The sequence below is a fragment of the Colossoma macropomum genome, unplaced genomic scaffold (genome assembly GCF_904425465.1).
Source record: "Colossoma macropomum unplaced genomic scaffold, Colossoma_macropomum, whole genome shotgun sequence".
Classification (NCBI taxonomy): domain Eukaryota; kingdom Metazoa; phylum Chordata; class Actinopteri; order Characiformes; family Serrasalmidae; genus Colossoma; species Colossoma macropomum.
In genome coordinates, this window is record NW_023494791.1 from 27,876,827 (window position 1) to 27,895,939 (window position 19,113).

Consider the following 19,113-nt stretch of genomic DNA (forward strand, 5'->3'; position numbering starts at 1 on the left):
CGAAATCTCACAGTATAATCCTCAAATCCGTTGCTTTTGCTTGAATTTTGGTGCTCTAAAACCAGGGTCCTGCCTAGCACCTTCTAACCTGTTGCTGCAGCTTCTGGGGTTGGGACTGCTTTGTTTATGCTGAAAGAAGACATAACCTATATGTGAAGCAGCAGTTAGTACAGCTACAGTAGTGGACTGTCCACTATGTCTAACTTTGCTTGAACCTCTGATGTCTAATGTGATTTGTGAAATGCTCTCTGCGAGTGTTTTTTAGTCCTGGAGGCCCTCTTGTACAAAACAGTTTTGTTTTCCCAGCATGTCATAACGTTATCTAATTATTAAGTATCGTTTGTGCACTATGCACCTGTTTAATTAAATGGTGGGAAAATGAATGATGCATTGTTCTCTGTTAGCATAGTTTTCACATGCTCAAGATTGCAATGCTGGGGAACAAATAGAGCTATCTTGTGTTGCTTACGTTTTAAAAATGTAATATGGCCCACAAAGTTATGAGCGACCTGTAAGCTGATCGGGGTGTAAAAATATGAAAAGTATTTTCAGGTTTTATACAATTTTTGGTCAAAATTAAATGTGATTTTCAGCGTTTTGTATGTTAGAACTGTTAAATTTTAAAAAAGCCTGGAATCTTTTTAATCTTTTGCCTGCCATGGTGCCCTTAAACAAGTAAACCCCAAAAATCCCAACCCCTGAAATTTGTAAGTGATTTATTAAAAGCCCAGTAATTTAAATGTGGGTGCATGCATAACATAAGCCCTGCCCTTATCATTTTATCAGGTCCACTTACCATATAAATGCATTTTATAGTTATGCAATTAGAGAGTCTATCTGTTTCTCTGCATAATTTGTAAGACTTCCTTTTCCTTGTTCATCAATGACTTATACATTCTATAGACATACCTAACTTTTTGGTTCATCTGTTGCAACACAGTGCTGTGAGGTGTTAGTGATCCTCTTGTCTTTCTTCAGTGGCCAGTTTCTGGCCACAGGATATTGTTGGCTGTATATTTTTGCCTGGCAGATTATTTTTTAGCCCAGCAGTAAAATACTGATTTGTTGGTGCTGAGAATAATCCCCCATCCAAATAATACCTGCTCAGTGGTGGGTCAAAGAACACGTCAAAGTGGTGCAACAGATGGACTACAATCTGTAATTTCAGAACTACAAGGGCCTCTTACATGTTCAGTGGACCTGATAAAATGGACAACAAATGTAGATACACTACTGTGCCAAATCTTTAACAGGCAACTGAGGAAAATGTATTTAAAAAGCTATTTATCTGGTCAGTAAGCATTTATTTGCTTAAAAAAAACACACTAACATTACAATATATGCAAATAATATTAATACAAAAAAGAGTAATTATTAGTAATATTCTATATTATTTGTAATAATTTTATGTACATCAGTGTGTTCATTACAGTTACCATAAAGATTTCCAAACCTCTCCTCACAGCAGGCCAGTATTAATTGTAGTTGTCAATACCTGAATTGCTCAGTGTTTCCTTATGTTAAGTCAAGTGTGCTTGTGATGCAGTTGAACAAACCCATATGATGGTGTTGAGGAAGCATCTGGAACCAAACTTTCTCAAACTAGCTCACAAGATATAAACTGATATGAATGACAAGCCCAAACACACCTATTTCCAAGATAAATGGCTTTAAATAATGTGCTTGGCAGGTAAACCTTTTTCACAGTACTGTATATGTATATTTTGGAAACCCCTTTTAAACTTACTGCAGCCCACCCATGTGGGGAAAACATGAATCCTCTGTGCAGATGGGCCTCTAGGACTGAAGTCAGAAACATGTTGCCCAATGCTGTGCTTTGCTGTGCCTACCTCTGCAGTCTGCACCCCCCCCTCCCTCATAGGGGTAAACACACACACGCAGGACTAGTCTTACACTGTATCAGTAACGTTACACTATTTCTCTGAACAGATCCTTTAAGCAAATACAGATATACTTTTAGATCAACAGGCTTCTTCATAGGATTTTATTAGTCGGCTGATGACCCCATAGCGGCTAGTCCAAAGAATAGGATTTTTATAAAGATTTAACTCAATGATAGGGAAAGAGAATGGCAGTTATTTATTATTGTATAAGATCAAGGCTCAGTCAGAAAGGTAATTGGGTGGGGGTGGGTTTGCTCTGCTATATTTTGGGGCAGGCCTAGGGCAAGGAAGTGCTGAACTGTCTTTCTTGCAGGGATGACAGCAGTCAGGAGTGGGAGGAGGGGGAAGAGTTTGAGTGTTACCCCCCTGGCATGAAGGTGCAGGTGAGGTATGGGCGAGGCCGCAATCAGAAGACGTACGAAGCCACTGTGAAAGAGTCAGACCTGGAGGGGGGAGAGGTGCTCTACCTGGTGCACTACTGTGGCTGGAACGTCAGGTAAGGCAGGACCCTGGCAACTCCCATATTTCCATATTGCAAAAGGTTAGAACGCGGTAGATAGGCTCCTCCTGTGGGAAAAAAAATCTTCTAGTTGTAGTTGTTTTAGTTCTGCTGCAAAGCACGCCTTTCTTTCACAAGGGTGTGTACAGAGTTTCAATGTGGCCATCTAGTGGTTGATGACGAGAAGCCAGGCGCATGTTTCTGACATTTTATTGAAGCAGTGCTGACATTTTGAGTAGCCATAGGCTGCACTTCAAGACCCTCCGCTGTCACAGTAATGCTGATGACCCCATCATGACCTTGCTGTTGGTTTTTGTTGGGTCATGCATCCCTTAGTAAGAAGTCCTAGTATTGGAGATGGGAAACACTTGCTTTATACTGCAGAAGAGAATAGGCCGGCGGACTGTGCATTTGCACTGAATATCAGGGAGACGAGTGGCAGGGCTGAGAAGGGCGAGGGGGGGCAAGGAGGGTTGCAGTGGTGCTTACCATCCACAAAGGAGGCCTTAGAACAAAAAAAACACCAAAAGTGGTTCTTGTGCAGCATTGCACTAAAGAATCCTATCGGCACATATTATTAAAAAAGTATACTTGCTGACCGAATGTGGATAGTGCATAGACACATGCTGTTTGGTCCTTTTGGGCCAAACTCTTCTGAGTCCTACATAGTTGTCAGTCGTGTTGAAAGGTTCATTCAGTAATTTACATCAAGCTCAAAAAGCTCAAAAATTTGTAGGCTGAGTCTAACATTTACATGCACAGATTTTAACAGCATCTGTTAACATCATCATGTGAACTATCAAAACAAACCAAATGAATACGTTGAGATCTGTGTAATGTATCAATGTTGAAATGTCATTTTAGAGGTAACTGTTGGTCCACGTGTGATTGTTCTATTATGTTAGTGTGAGCTGAATCTCTATTTACATTACTGCCTCTTTCTTGTTAGGTATGATGAATGGATCAAAGCTGACAAGATTGTGCGACCAGCTAATAAGAATGTTCCCAAAATAAAGCATCGGAAAAAAATAAAGGTACACGCCTGGCTGCTGGCTGGAGAAATGTTTTATTTCTGCTTTTTTAAAATGGTTCTAATATTAGCACAATTTCTCATATTTTTGGTTGTTCTTACTTTGCTCTGTTAAAATTTATACATTTTTGTTTTTCAGAACAAAGCTGAAAGAGAAAGAGATCGAATAGAGAGGTTAAATGAAAGAGATAACCTTTCTCCCTCCAGAAATCGCATCAACAGATCATCTAAACCCAACTCAGGCAATGATATTTGTCCCAAGATGGAAGAATGTGATGATAAAGGGGGGCAGCAGACTCTGGTCAAATCTGTTGAGATTGCCTCCAATCTCAATGGCCTCCAAGGTAATTTTAGAGAAGCAGGCCCATTTTATTACTGCAATTCATGCTTTACTTTAGTCTGGCCCTCACTGTCACAATGTCATACATACTTGGATGGATTTCAATCTGCATTTACCCCGCTTTAGTGTTTTTTTCCCTTCTTTGTTCTTCCTCCTAACTTTTATTACCTTAAACAGTTTTTTAATCACTCTCACTGTAGTCAATTGTGCACTTGGCTTGCAAAAGCCAGCATGAAAAGACTGCATAATGTAAAGTGTTTCCAGAGTAAAAGCATTTAGGATGCTTTTATAATAATAATAATAATAATAATAATAAATTTTATTTGGTTGGTGGGTGGGTCAGGGATGGCTCTGAACAGAATTTTATCGGGCTACAGTCAGATTCAACCTAAATTTCAGTCCTGATTAAAGCTTTAGTCTAAGGCTGTTTTCACACCACAGTTTGGGTTTTCATAACATTTCTGTCTTATTTATTTGGTTCAGTTGGTTTAAAATTTGCAAATGTTGACCTGTCCCAGATTATACCCGTGGGTGTTTGCTTGTATCCACACCAAATTCTTGACCAATTAACACTCAGTTAGGACCTTTTAACTAGCATATCACTGTATAGAATCCATGTCTATCCTTATACACATTAAATGTGGCATTTTTGCACATATTTTAGTTTGTAACATAACATATTGGATAATAATACAACATAAAATAACAAAAAATGTGCCATAACTTTTGCAATGGCCACATTTTATATATTTTTTTCCAATATGTTAAATTTAGAAAATAAAAAAATCATTGAAAATATTTACTTAAACAATCAATAAAATGTCATTTGACTGGGGCGTCCCAACCCTTTGCATACAACTGTATATTCTTTATTTTTCTTACCAATTACACTGAATAAAATTAGAAATACTGTCTGTTGGTATTAGCAGCAGCTCATGCTGCTAGAATGACTTGAGCGTCTGTAAAGAGTCAAATGTTAAAACAGGCAGATTATGCAGTCAGTAGCTAGCTGTGTGAACTGAGCCAGGGTTTGCCTGGAATCCGACAGAGACCCACAGTTTTTGGTTTAGTAGGTGTGAAAGGGCCCTAAGAGAGGTTATCCATCATTAATCATACCTATTTGTGTATTTCCTGCAGCATCTGAGAGCTCCACAGATGACAGCGAACACGAGGAGGATGATGGTGATCATGACGATGAGGGTCCAGGAGGTCGGCTAAGCCTTCGAAGAGGAGGTCCACCAGAACGTCCTCACACACCCACTCAGTGGGAGAGTGGGCTGTCCACTGAAGATATGAAGGCTTCAGCAAATGTGAGCAGCACTGAGGAACCGGCCAGCCAAGATAGCACAGATACAGGCAAGCTGAAGGGACAGCTAGAGAATGAGGGTGAGGTGCCCAGCACCAGGAGGAGAAAACCTGAAGGACCAACTGAGCGCACCCCTAGAAGCCAATGTAAAGGCAAAACAAGGGGCAGTAGGGGGGCAGACTGGTTGCCCAGCAGTTCACCGAAAAAGCTGGATGAGAGAAGTTCTGGTGCTGTGGATGACCGGGGAGGCCAATCCAGCAGCAGCTCTGAAGATGAGAGTGGTCCTCAAACAAACAGTCAGGCCAAAGAGGAGCCTCGAGTACACCCCAAAAACAAAGGCTCGCCCTCGAAGAAGTACAATGGGTTGAAGGAGAAGACCAAGGGCGGGCGGTCCTCTGGATTCTGGGAGATCCCTGAGAAACGTGCCAAAATGGCAGCCGGAATGGACGAACGAGCTCCCAGCTGTCGTGCCAAAGGCCAGAAGGACGTGTGGTCCAGCATCCAGGCCCAGTGGCCTAAGAAGACCTTGAAAGAGTTGTTTTCAGATTCGGACACAGAGGCGGCCAACTCTCCTCCCCCAGCAGTGCATGCCCTGGATGAGCCTCGCTCAGAGCCCAGTCAGAAAGAGGAACCTGTCGAGGAACCACAAGAGACCCCGCAGGAAAAGAGCCAGGAGTACCCCAGCAGCGGGAGCAACTCCGTCCTCAACACGCCACCCACCACGCCTGAGTCCACAGAAGCACTGGCTGAGACGCACTCGTCCTCCCCACCCCCTCAGAGTTCTGTCCTGGCCTCTTGCTCCCCGGCTGAGTCACCGGCTAGGCCCCTGATAGAGGAATGCGTTGGTGGCCGCAGCGAGTCAGACAGCAGCATGGTGGAGGTGGAAAGTGTGGGCTGTGAGCTTCAAGAGTTGCCTCAGGAAGAAGCAGCCGCATCCCCCTCCAAAGCCTTTGACGGCAACCTGTCCAGTAACAGCAACTGCAGCTTGACTCTCAGTAGCAGCAGCCAGCAGGAAGGTGAACAGAAAGCCAAAGGTAGGCACTTTGTTTTTTAAAATTAGATTGTACTGTGCACTGACCTGACAGATTATTAGGTTCCTACCTGTGACATACACAGATACATATACCATACACTTTCACCAGCACAGCGCCCTCGTCCTGCGATGAGAACGATCAACCACCCATAATAATAGCTGGTTAGTGGTGGTGCTATAGTGGTCTTTCAATTAATTTTGATTAATAAATTACACAGCAACAGTCAATATTTGAATACCTACACTGTGCACCTACAGTCATATGCAAAAGTCCATGCGCCCCTAGTCAAATTACGTTTTTGTTATTTTAAAAGCAAATACAGAGAACACACTTCTGCGTATTTCAACACACAGTTACTGTTTCTTACTGTTTCTGAATTTAACATATGGAAAAAAAATTAAAAAGCAAAAATGTGCAAAATCTATGGCATACATGTTAAATTCAAATTAATACATACTATGCACTACATTTGCAGAAAAAATGCAATATTTAAGTTTGTTCGCTGCAGAGGCTGTGTTTTAGAAAAACGAAACATGTAATTTGACCAGGGTGTTCCAACTTCATCAGGCAGATGTCCCCGATTAAATGGCCAGTAAGAAAATTCATTGTGAAAATTGTGATGTGATTTCCTTGGCATCTTTGCTAAGTTCTTGTCCATTTCATAGCCTCATCCTCCAGTCAGAAACGGCACAAGGAGTCCCAGGGAGGTGGAACATCAAAGAAACATAAGCGAAGTCATAAGACCCTAAACTTGCATCCCAAAAAGAACCACAAAACAGGTAAAAATTGCTGTTTTTTGTTTGTTTAACCCACCTTTATTCACTGGGGTAAATTAGTCAGTGTCAGTTCCCACCTGTTTTATCCACTAGTTAGATCTCCAGCATTTTGCTGTAATTACTGATCTGTGAAGAAAAATGTTTTTGTAGTTGCAATTTTTTTATACACATGTAATAAGTTGTTAGCATACAAGAAAAGACGATAGGCCTTTCCAGAGGTTTAGTTAATTGGATTAGGTCTCTCTCTCTCTCTCTCTCTCTCTCTCTCTCTCTCTCTCTCTCTCTCTCTCTCTCTCTCTCTCTCTCTCTCTCTCTCTCTCTCTAGCCAACAGCAGTGACAGTGAGGACCAGTCCATCAACGACAGCACTGCCAAATCACCCACGTCCAAGAGCAGCACAGCTGACATAAAGGCAATCACCCCACCTAAGTGCTCTGGTCGGACACTCCCGTCCCAAAAATACCACAAACATGGTGACTCAGATCACTCACAGCCCAAAGAGCAGCACAGCAACAGCCGAGGAGCCCGCATCTACAAGTGGAGTTTTCAAATGTGTAAGTGATGTGTGGTTTAGAATAATAAAGGTTTAAGCATCTTGGGGAATCCTGATTGATATAGATATTAAATATAGAAATATATTGTGATATAGAAATTAAAATATCTGGCCTTGTTTCTGTTTTCAAACCTGTTTTTCCAGCGGATCTGGAAAAGATGAGTAGTCTAGAGAGAATAGCATTCCTTCAGGAGAAACTGCAGGACATCAGGAATCACTATCTCTCCCTCAAATCTGAAGTGGCCTCCATTGACAGACGACGAAAGCGAATGAAAAAAAAGGAGCGAGAAAGTAAGTGATCTGAAATATAAGTTGTATATAATATTGTATTATTGTAGATAATGTATAGTTTGACAGGGACACAGCTCTGTTCTGCTCACTGGATTTGGAATGAAACAGTTTCTCTTGAAGTGCACAGTGTTAGACATAACATGGACTTCGTATCTCCTTTTTACACTTACAGGAATGTCAGGAATAAGTAATAAGTATTAGTAAAAATAAAATCTAAAAATAAATAAAATCTATATACATCACTGTGTGGACTTGGGATCATTTTCTATGAGCAAGGTAACACCCAGATACATACACTGTAACTATATATCACATTATGACTACAGACCTCAATTCCAAAAAAGTTGGACAATTCATCCAGATTTGAAAGTTTTTTTGCTGTTCTTCTGTTATACAAGTCTTTAGCTGTGCAATCGTACAAAGCCTTGTTTTGTTTTGTGATTCATAATACACCACATGTTTTTCATGGCAGGCAAGCCAGTCTAGGCACCCTGATTACACAGGCATGCTTTTATAGCATGTAGAGAATGTGGCTTGTCGTTGTCCTGTTGAAATAAGCATGTATTTCCCTGAAAAAGTAGTCATCTAAAAGGCAGCACATGTTGTTCCAAAATAAGTACTCATCTTTCAGCATTAAGTTAACCATGCCATGAGCACCAGTACCAGGTCTCCATACCATGAGAGACCCTGGCTTTTGAACTTTATGCTGGTAACAATCTGGATGGTTCTTTTCTTCTTTGACTCAGAGAACATGACATCTATTATTTTCATAAAAATCATCAGACCATAATATACATTTGTAATATGCATCTGCCCTTTCAGATTTCTGGACATTGTTGACATACGGCTCCCGCTGTTCATAGTACAGTCAGTGTTTATTGGCAACAGTTTGTCAAAGTATTCCTGAGCCTATGTGGTGATATCCATCACAAAATGCAGTGCCCTCTGAGGGCTTGAAGGTCACAAGCATTCAGTTGTGTTTTTCGACCTAAAAAAAAACGTTGTTCTTTCACTCATGTTATGAATCACTCATGCCAGAATCACTCTAGTTCAAATGGCTATTCTTCTTCTGCTTGATTACGGTGATGCTATTTACAGACTGGCATGTAAAGGTGTACCTCGGAAGCTTGATGTTCTTTATCATTTAACAAAATGGACAGCTCTCTTTATTCTTTTGCTATTTGCCCCTCCGTACACACTTGTTGCAATATGCACTGGTTTACATTAATTTATAGGACTCTTCCAGGCCAGACAGCACCTTACAATGTACAACCAGTGTCTGCTAAATATAACACCAGGTCTTTCTTTTACAATTCCACTGAAAGTCCCTAAAACACTTCTTATGGCTTCTTTCAGTCTGCTGTTGCATGTGATTAGAACACATTACAAAAAAACTGAATTATTTATTTATTTCTAATTTTAAGATTTATGTAAAGAACATTTTAATGATACTTGTACCTGTTTCTCGATCTCGCCATGTGGTTGTTGTTGTTGTTGTTGTTGTTGTTGTTGTTGTGTTTTTTTTTTTTGTTTTTTTTTAGGTAATTAATTCTTTTCTCATTGGGTTTGTCTGTAGCTCTTCAGTAGTTACTCTCTTGTATTTCCCTTTTCAAATGGCGTCTGCTGCTTGCCTGGTGGCCATAAGGTGTTCTTAACAACTTGCCTGGTTAAACAAAAGTTAATTTAAAAAAATAAATAAATACATAAATAAATAAATAAATAAATAAAGCAGTGAGCCTCAATCCATCCTTGCTCATAAAGGGCTACACCTTTCTTGGATGCTCTTTTTATACCCAAGCATGATTGCATCACTGTTTATGTTTGTTAACATTGTACAATGTTCCTAGTCCTAATTTACCCTGTTCCTACTTTTTTGAAGTATGTTACTGGCATTAAAACATATTTGTTTTATTTTAAATACACACCAGAGTGGATTTTTAAATGACTTCTTTCTCTTTTTTTTGCGTTTCACATACTGTTCCAACTTTTTTGCAGTTGAGGTTTGCATTAAAGGACAAATTTTGTTAAAGCAGTGATAAGTACATAATGTGCTGTTACAGTTTTATAATTACTGTGACTATGAAACATTATTTAATGTGTTTAAGGCTAAGATCTGACCAATATCCATTCTGTATAATAAGATTATTAAGATACTGATACAGTATATCAAATTGGTTTGTGAATTCTCCCAATATGTGGGGACAATGAGTAAAATGTTCAATCAGTTCTGTATGGTTCATCCAGTACAGATGAAAACACATTCAAATTAAAGCTTAAATTCTGCACAATATATTGTTTGCTATTTCCAAAACACAATATTAGGAAAGGTCTCTGAGCTTGCTGAGTGTGGAGGTGGGAGAAGAATTTTTTTTAAATTGTGTGCTGAGAATGTCCTGACCAGTCACAAATGTTCTTTGGGTGTTTGGGTGAATCAAGGCATTTACATTACATATCGAACATAAATGATTTGAGTCTAAAGAAAAAATGCAGACCAGTCTTGAATCAGGGGTTCACTCATGTTTAGTATACTGGAATATATAGCATAAATACCTACGATATTGTATTTTTATTTTACCAGTGTCATTTACCTCTGTTTCACTGATTAATTTCAAATCCACTGTGTGAGAGTACAGAGTCAAAGGAAAAAAAAGAAAATGTCTGTCCAAAAACCTACGGACTATACTGTATCTTTTATTTTAGTATATCTGTATGTTTATATCTGTGCATTGCATTTTTAATCACTGCAATAAATCATTGTTTTAAAACTGCAATTTTACAATTTTGCTCTGACCAAAGCAGGTGCAGCAGCAGCTTCATCCTCCTCCTCATCTTCGCCATCGTCCAGCTCTCTGACGGCAGCGGTCATGCTGACTCTCGCTGACCCTGCAGTGTCGGGCTCGTCACAGAACTCTGGGGTTTCAGTGGAGTGCAGGTGACATGAAGAGAAATGACCCTCCTGCAGCACAGAGCACTTAACCAGCACCCAGCCAAGCCTCTGGCCTACTACCCCTCATACTGTAGGACCCAAACTCTGATGGACGCAAATCGGGGCACAAAAATGAAAAGAAAAAGAGAAAAAGATGAATTAAAAACAACAGAGCCAGACAACAAGAAGCACTATTTTCTATTGACAGCTGTTTTCATCTGCAAGCTAATTGCACTCAAGTGTACTTTTTTCTGAAAAGATTGGGAAGAAGAGGTGGAACAATGCATAAAACAATCTTTTTATGGAATACTCTTTTGTTTTTGCTTTTGTTTGTTTTTTTTCAGTTCTGAGCAATAACTATGTCCATGAAGATTCTTTCTGTGGCAAGGATACTGCAGTGATAGACCAGAGTAACACACTGTTACTCCTGGTGTAAGTACCTGTATCTTAACAAGAAATCCAAACACCTAACAGTTTTGTTTAGTGGCCATGGTCTACATCTAAACGTGTTAACATCCACATCCACAATCTTAATCCTGTTTAGGTATGATGACAGAGTTTATAGCTAAGGAAATTCACTGATGGCCATGTTGTGGATGAGTACGTCTGTTCATGTGGTAGTGCCTTGAAGTTCCTCTTTTAAGGCATTTGCTGGGAATAATGCAGCGAGAGAGAAAGGTTGAGGGGTAACCTACAACTAAAGAGGTGCATGTATGTTTCATATCGCCTCTGTAAGTGTTAAATGATGAGTCATTTAGAAGTTCACATTATTGGAACCTTATGGCTGCGTTTCTTTATAACCTTATGGCTGCGTTTCTTTATTCAGAACAACATAGTACAACGGCCAGGGCTGGTCTAATTTGCATGGGCCAAGAGGAATAATACTACTCGAATGTTAATCTATGAAACTATTTAACGCTTATAAAAAGCCTTATGAAAGATATATATACTTATTGGCCCGTCACCTCAAGTGTTACCCACTCGAGCCTATACTGCTGCAAAATCCCCTGAAATGTATTTGTCTTGTTATTTAAGACACAGGAGGGGTGTGTGAATGAAAGTCATCATGCCAAGGGCTGTTTACTACTAATAATGTTTATATAACAAATATAAATGAAAAAATAGAATTCAGTATTTCTAAACTGAAACTTATTATTATGATTGTAGATGGTTACATAGAGAGAATGAAGTGCTTTTTCCAGCAGCCAGGACTCTAAATTTATTTTACTACTGATAGATATAAAACAAAATCCCTGTGAGTTGGGATTTGAACAGTTAATACAGTTAATATGGCAGTATTTGGAAGTGCAATGACAAAAAAAAAGGTTTGTTGGAAATCACTTGCAGTGACGGAACCTGCTTTATTCCATATGTAGCCTCCTGTATGATGTCTTCCTTTATTCCTTTATGCTTGTCCATTGGTTTAAAGAAGCACTTCTGTGATTTGTTAAGAGGAAAAGTCAGTTGAGCGCTGTGGCCAGTGACATACATTTGCAGTAATATATACAGTTTACGTATTGAGAATACGAAAGGACAAGGTTTGCCGACGATTGTATAAAGATAGAGGAAGGTACGTGATCATCTTCTGTGTTACTATCATGCGTGTGTGCCGTTGCTCCTTCTTTCTTGCTGGCGGGAATATTGTAATTAACACTTGTTTGTTCAAGTGCACATGGAGTTGTGTCTGCTCTGGCACAAAAAGTGCAGTATGACCCAGTCCCAGCTATTCAAATCATCTGTGGTGCTGTCATAGCTCTTACTGATCAGGCTTTACCTTGGGAGTTGGAGGGGAATGGGGCGGGTGGGGGCTGGTGTTCTCTCCTCCATAAACATTGGTTTGGATTGGCATACCCTGGCCAGGGAACAGGTTACAATTACACAAATGTGCATTTATAACTACAAAAAAAAATTAATGTGTGTACAATACTGACAACACCTCCAGTGTTTCCTTTGTATAGCCTCCCCATTGTACCATAACCTGAAGGTCTGTACTGGTTGGCACTTGTATGTAATTGTATGCCTTTGTTATACATTTGTATATTAAGAGGTGTGTTTTGAGTCAAGCTATTTAATATCTTGCACTGTTAATAATATGTACTTTCTGTACAGACAGTTTTACCGTTTTAACTGTAGTGTCTGTGTACATTTTGAAGGTAAAAGCATGTCCTTTTCTCCTCTCCATTTTCATTTTGTGTTTTGCTTTTATGTGGCACAACTTTAGTTTTCAGTTTAGTTTTCAAATTCTGTTACATGCTTTTTCATTCCTGTTTAGTCTTCATTTCTTTCTGTTTAAACTGTGCTTGTATTAGACTTTTTTAAGTGTGATTTAAAAGTATTTTACAATCTGTACACGGACTGTAAAGTTTTATGGATCTTTACCAAAAAAAAAGTTCTGAGACCATGTGTAAGAGAGTGAGAATGTGGCAAAGATCTATCATATTTATTAGGTTCATCAGAGGATGGAGATTATGTAATTTATTGTACAAATGTAAGATCCTCAGTTTTAAATAAATGACATAGTTTGTGACTTCTAATCTTGACTTTTATATGTAGTAGAGCTGTTAAAACATTACACATGCACACGTTAAAGGGAAATCCCACCTTTTTTCAAAATTTTCAGCATAATTAAATCATTAATTAGTTGTTTGTGAAGTGCACCACATATAAACTTGTGTGGATGTGTTTATTCAGTCATTGCAAAAAAGGATACCTGCATGTTGTAAGGAAAAATAACAACTAAATAGCAAAGAAAAACTTTTTTGTCTTACCTATATTTTAACTATCATCCATTACTTAGACACTTGTGGGTCATTTTGAATAGAAAATAGCGTTGTAGACAGTGCAACTCCTGGTTCCTATCACCACCATTGTAAAAACGTTTTTTTTTCCTTTAAATGACCTTTTCACATAAAACCACTTTGAATTACTTGAGTGTTTACATCTCAATGACTGAATTCTGCTGATTTTTTTTTTTAATGGTGGAATTTCCCTTAATAGTAGAGCCCACAGAAGCGAAGAAAACCAAAAAGTATATTTGTTTCATGTACAAGTTCACACAATCAATTCCCAAGTTTCACTGCCTATCTGTGCATGGTGGCTTTTAGCACGAGTAGCCTGGAAGCGCTACATTTCTCTCATTGTACTTAAATTTCATCCATGAAACTGAAGCCCAGTATGTCTACCGGTTATGAGGCTTATTGCAGGGTAAAGCTATATGAAAAAATGAAGGTAGCAGCAATGCCCTGCCAAGCAAGTGCAAGAAAAAGACACTAAACACGAATACCTTGAAATATGTGAAAATTATGGAAGATAACAAAAATAATCAGAATAATACGATTAGGATCTGATTATTAAGTGCATTTAAACGTGCACTCAATAATCAGATCATAATTGGATTTCTGCAGTTATCTGATTATTAAAATGGTCATGTAAAGAAAATTCCCCCTATTTATTAGAGCTGGTAGTCTTACTCGGATTTCTTTCGGATTTTTCAGTCTGCATATGCACGAGAACAGATAAACAAGTGGCGTTCAACACAGCACCCACGAGACACAGCAACAAAACACTTTTGGAGCGACGCTGAAACCAAATACTATGTCTGACGAAATAAATTATTGAAATATTCTTCATCTTCTAGAGGATGTATGTTCATAGTTTCAGGTAAAGTCAGATGTTCCCTCAGGTTGCTAGTGCTGGAATGGAAACTGTAGCTTACATAGCTTACATAAAACGTTATCTCCATAATTTTGCTATCTACTGACCTCCAAGTTCTGCTCCGAAGTGTTTCCAAACGGGCTGTTTAGATTGCTCAGAGAGCAGATCGCTCTCTCTGCGGTCGAGCTGGGTTGTCAACTCTCTGCCATCGTTACCACACGGCTGTTGTTGAAATATTCGATCGTTTCAGCTGGACCTACACTTCATTTTAATTCATGAAAGTGACGTTGTGCGACTCCTGTCCGTCATGCACTGCGTTCGGTGCAGCGGCCCAGGCACGCGTGACAGACGGGTAATGCTGCTTTTTTAACAACCGAATATTAACTTTCACAATCGATGTTTTTTACAATTCGATTATATAATCGAATTTAGAACATTCGTTGACGGCACTAGAACCTAATGTATATCAGATAGAAGCATATTATGCAACATATACATGGTCACTAGAGATGAAACGGTTACCGGTTTCACGGTAAACCGCGGTAAAATTAATGACGGTTAGTAGTACCGTTTGAACTTTAAAGTATCGTTAAAACCGCGGTGTGAAAAACTCGCTGTACAGAGTCAAACAAAGGCAGAATCATCTCTCAGACGCAGCTCTGTGTGTGTGTGTGTGTGTGTGTGTGTGTGTGTGTGTGTGTGTGTGTGTGTATAGAGGGGAGGGGGGGAGGGGAGGGGGGAGGGGGGGGGAGAAAGGGGAGGACATGGCAGAATGTAGTGACAGAGATTCGGAGATATTTCAGCCTTCTAAGAAGACCAAGTCTGACGTTTGGTCATGTTTTGGGTTTTATAAGGATGCAGAAGGGAAGTTAATTGAAGATGACCACCCTGTCTGCAGATGACCACCCTGTCTGCAGAACAGGCCGAAAGAAGATAGCGGCGAAAGGGGGCAACACATCAAACCTTACGAGTCATCTTCGCGACCACCACCCGCTACTTTATAGAGAAAGGTTAACTTTAACGGAGAAGTCTGTGGACTCCGAAATAGAAGAGATGTCCTGGTCTGTGTGGTTTAACTTATGCTTATGGTTCGTTAATAATACAAAAGGAAGCTTTTAGCGTCAGAAAAAAGAAAAAGAAGAACTGTCGGTGAATCAGCTGTGAATCGAAACTAAAGCTTTTAACACATATTTCTGTGGAGCAGCGTCTCCAAAATGAGCTCTGAGTTAACGAGACGTTGCAGAAGTTCAATCTGCACAGCTCCCCTTTCTCGTCTCGCTTGCAGTGTTTACTGTCGGAGAGGAGAATAACACCGTCTCAAATCGCTCAGTGTCCCCTACATAGGGCACTACTGTTCAAACACGATCATCATCAACAAGCAGCTGAGCTTTAAATAGGGAGTTTGTAACCTGTTGTTAATGTTGATTATAGATGACTTAGTCGACCGTTTCTTGCACTCTTTGGGTGAAGGATTTGCTATTTCATGATCCACGAAGTGCACTACATAGGGGGGATAGTGTGCTTTGGGACGGGACCTCGCGAGTAAACGCTGTGCTGCAGAGTTTCAGAGATTAAACTTTAGGAGTGTTTCTGCTGCAGCTCAGATGCGCGTTAATTAAGTTATGTTTTAGTTTTAAGTGCTTTTAGAGACGCAGCTCCACAGGTGAAGACACGCTGTGTGAGGTCTGCGCTATCTGCATCTCACAGCGCGGTCACGCAGTTCCTCCGTGATTTTGGCTGCACTGTGTTGATTAGGGGTTCAGCGCCACAACGGCACAGTAATGCTGCAGCTGCAGTTCGGACAGAAATCCCCCGAGTGCAGCACGTCTTAGAAGTAGTCATTTTCCATTAAGACCCACCTCAGAGTTGGTCGAGATTTAATTCTCTATGCAGGGAAATCCCTAGTTATTGTAATGAATAATAATAATAATAATAATAAGAAGAAGAAGAAGAATAAAATAATAACAGTAATAATAATGATAATAATAATAATAATAATAATAATAATAATAATAATAACAGTAATAATAAATTTGCTATTCTTTTGTTTACAGAGTATTACAAGTATTGTAAGTAATAAAAAAGTAATACTACAAATGTATTGACTATTTTTTAATGTTTATGCAAACAAAAAGTGCATATTGCTGCCAATTCTATTTGTGTTAATATAAAAGTTGGTGAAAAGTGTTTCAGTTAGTGTATCAGTATTTATTTTTTTTATTTATTTTACTTTTCAAATAAATTTGAACAATATCGTGATAATACCGATAATCGTGATAATTTTGGTCATGATAATCGTGATATGAAATTTTAATATCGTTTCATCTCTAATGGCCACTCGCCGGGCGCGTGGGTAGAAGGGGGATCACTGAGGCGGCAGCGATTGTATCAGGGTGGCCGTGCCCGCCGTTGCCCATAATACATGAACACACGTGATCTCCAGAAAGTAGTATTTGGAGATTGGTGAATGTCATTATCATACTGTTTAGTGTGGCAGTATGTGGTTTTTTACACGGCCTACATATGTGTAGCCTGTGTGACACTAGGTACCAGCTGTTATGGAAACAGAAGGACCCAGCAGGAAGGCAAGTTTTCAGTGTCGAGAGCAAACGCGAATATCTTGAGCTCTCACGAGATCCCTAGTATGCCGGCATTGTTCAAACAACGTGCTTAGAACGCCACTGTAGTCTGGAGGTTCCGACTTTTATTCGTGTGTACGCACTGGAAACGGTATGTGATTATTTTAGCAGGTTTATTGATATGTGCACTGTGGTAGTTTCTCTGTGTAGAAGCTTAAAGGGTTGTTTTCATTGATTCTGTAGCTGAAAGAAGTCTTGGTGGTTTGCCCTGCTTAAACAGTCAGAAAGATGAGATACAGGTAAATAACCTACTTTCAATTGTTAAAGCTTGGTTAAGCAATGCCGTTGGGGGTTTTAATGTGTTTTATATACAATGGAAGGGCTTAGCATTTGTTCTAGTCCCAAATGCTACAGGCTAGCGCTTCTTACTGTGGGATATTTATTATGTTTAGTTAATTGTGGAGGCTGGTGACTGAAGGAGAGCTTCCAGAGGGTGTCAGCAGTCACAGTTACTGATGTAAATGTAACCTACAAAGAGGTAATGTGTGCCTATTTCACACAGTGCTTGTAAGAATCACTGGGGCTAAGGCTGCAGGGGTTCAGTCCCGAAGTGGCACCTGGCAGCAGGAAGTGGCAACTCCGCCGTCCGGAAATGGCACGTACTGACATGTGCCACTTAGCGAATGGCACCTGCCACCGATAACTGGTAACGAGTGGCACATGCCGCCCCTGTGACAGTTCAGTATCAATCCCTGTGTGTTTAAAACAAAGTTATCCCCACTTTAACTGATGTAACGTTGAGAGCTCTTGACAGTATGGATGAATATAGGTCAAGGGGGCAATCAATCAATTTTTTGTCACGTTTTGTGATAGTTTCCACTACTGACTCCCTTATGAACAGCATGAGGCGCTATTTTCAAAACTTAGCACTTGGTAACATGTAAATATAATTATCTCCCCCACCACCCAGCAAAATGCTGGCCAGCAGTAAATGGCTAGTGCCACTCCTGAGTGGCATGTGCCACTCGTTACCAGTTATCGGTGGCACATGCCAGTACGTGCCATTTCCGGACGGCGGAGTTGCCACTTCCTGCTGCCAGATGCCACTTCGGGACTGAACCCCCTCTCGGCTAAGGCTACAAGGCTATGGGTGCTAATAGGGTTTCCAGCTTAACTTTACTGGAGGTTTAAGCTGTTGCAGCACTTGTGTGTATACATATTGAAACTACCTTTTGTCTCCTTTTGTAGAGTGGCTGAAGACGAGGGTGCAGATATTGGTGTAGCCACTGTTTTTCCCACCCTTTTATTTGTTTCTTTTCTATGGCTTCTTTTTTTGGTGTTTTTCTTAATACCATAATGACATAAGGTTCTATTTACTTAATTTGGTACCAGTTTGGAGACTTTTGTGGGTTTTGTTTTCCTTTCTGGATTTTGTTTTATGTCGAGTGAAGGGTTGGTTTCCAATATTTCTTATTGTTATTAGTTATTTGTATTGTTAATGGAGGAATGTGCAATATCCTGGGGTCGTTAGAGTTTACATTTTAGCCAAGTGGGCACAGTGCAGTACCTTCTTTAAATGTCAAGTTCTGATTGACAGTGGGAATCTTTTTTTCCGTAGGACACCACCGGTATTTTTTAGCTCTTGACATACTTTATTAGCATAATAGGAGGCAGAAATCTTTGTGTGTGTGTGTGTGTGTGTGTATGTGTGTATATATATATATATATATATATATATATATATATATATATATATATATATATATATATATATATATATATATATAAAAATAATGGCTAGGCCTGATATAAAATGATTTTATAGAAAATGTTGTTGCTGACTAGACTAGATTAAAATTATTTACTAAACTACCTTATAAAGTATAACTAAAGGAAGGAAGGAAGGAGAAATCAGTAAATTCGACTGTGAGGGAAAAATGAGCGATGAAAAGTGGAATTATTATTATTCTAGTCTATTATTCTGCTTAACCGCTGGTGGGCCGCCCAGAAAATGCTGAGTAAAACGCCAGTGGACCGCCAGCTTTGCCATTAGCGGGCCGACAGTGGTCCACTATCCTCTTGCTATCAGGGTGTTTGTCATAGTTAGCCAGCTGGCTGATGACACCACACTTTTTGAAGAATGGCTCCCAAATTCCCATGCTCTAGAGCTGATTGATTACTTTTCAAACGCTTCTGGTCTCTGCCTTAATTTAAATTTGAAA

The 19,113-nt window shown here is 39.7% G+C and overlaps 1 protein-coding gene and 1 long non-coding RNA gene across 4 annotated transcripts in view; both read left to right on the plus strand.

Annotated features, from left to right (window-relative positions):
- The window catches only part of arid4b (AT-rich interaction domain 4B), an 80,779-nt gene extending 69,595 nt beyond the window's left edge, over positions 1 to 11,184 (plus strand). The window contains exons 17-24 of one of the 3 annotated variants that reach the window (XM_036574747.1): positions 2,218 to 2,400; positions 3,353 to 3,437; positions 3,573 to 3,777; positions 4,911 to 6,113; positions 6,779 to 6,892; positions 7,215 to 7,442; positions 7,586 to 7,732; positions 10,529 to 11,184. In XM_036574747.1, coding sequence (XP_036430640.1) covers positions 2,218 to 2,400; positions 3,353 to 3,437; positions 3,573 to 3,777; positions 4,911 to 6,113; positions 6,779 to 6,892; positions 7,215 to 7,442; positions 7,586 to 7,732; positions 10,529 to 10,668 — 2,305 coding nt within the window. In that variant the 3' untranslated portion in view covers positions 10,669 to 11,184. The remainder of the gene's footprint in view (positions 1 to 2,217; positions 2,401 to 3,352; positions 3,438 to 3,572; positions 3,778 to 4,910; positions 6,114 to 6,778; positions 6,893 to 7,214; positions 7,443 to 7,585; positions 7,733 to 10,528) is intronic. The other 2 variants (XM_036574748.1, XM_036574749.1) reach the window with 2 other exon arrangements.
- A 5,496-nt stretch (positions 11,185 to 16,680) lies between these two features.
- LOC118810733 lies at positions 16,681 to 18,582 on the plus strand. Its single transcript, XR_005007442.1, has 4 exons — positions 16,681 to 17,042; positions 17,135 to 17,190; positions 17,344 to 17,429; positions 18,140 to 18,582. It is a non-coding gene; the product is annotated as an uncharacterized LOC118810733 (long non-coding RNA).
- Positions 18,583 to 19,113: the final 531 nt, after the last annotated feature.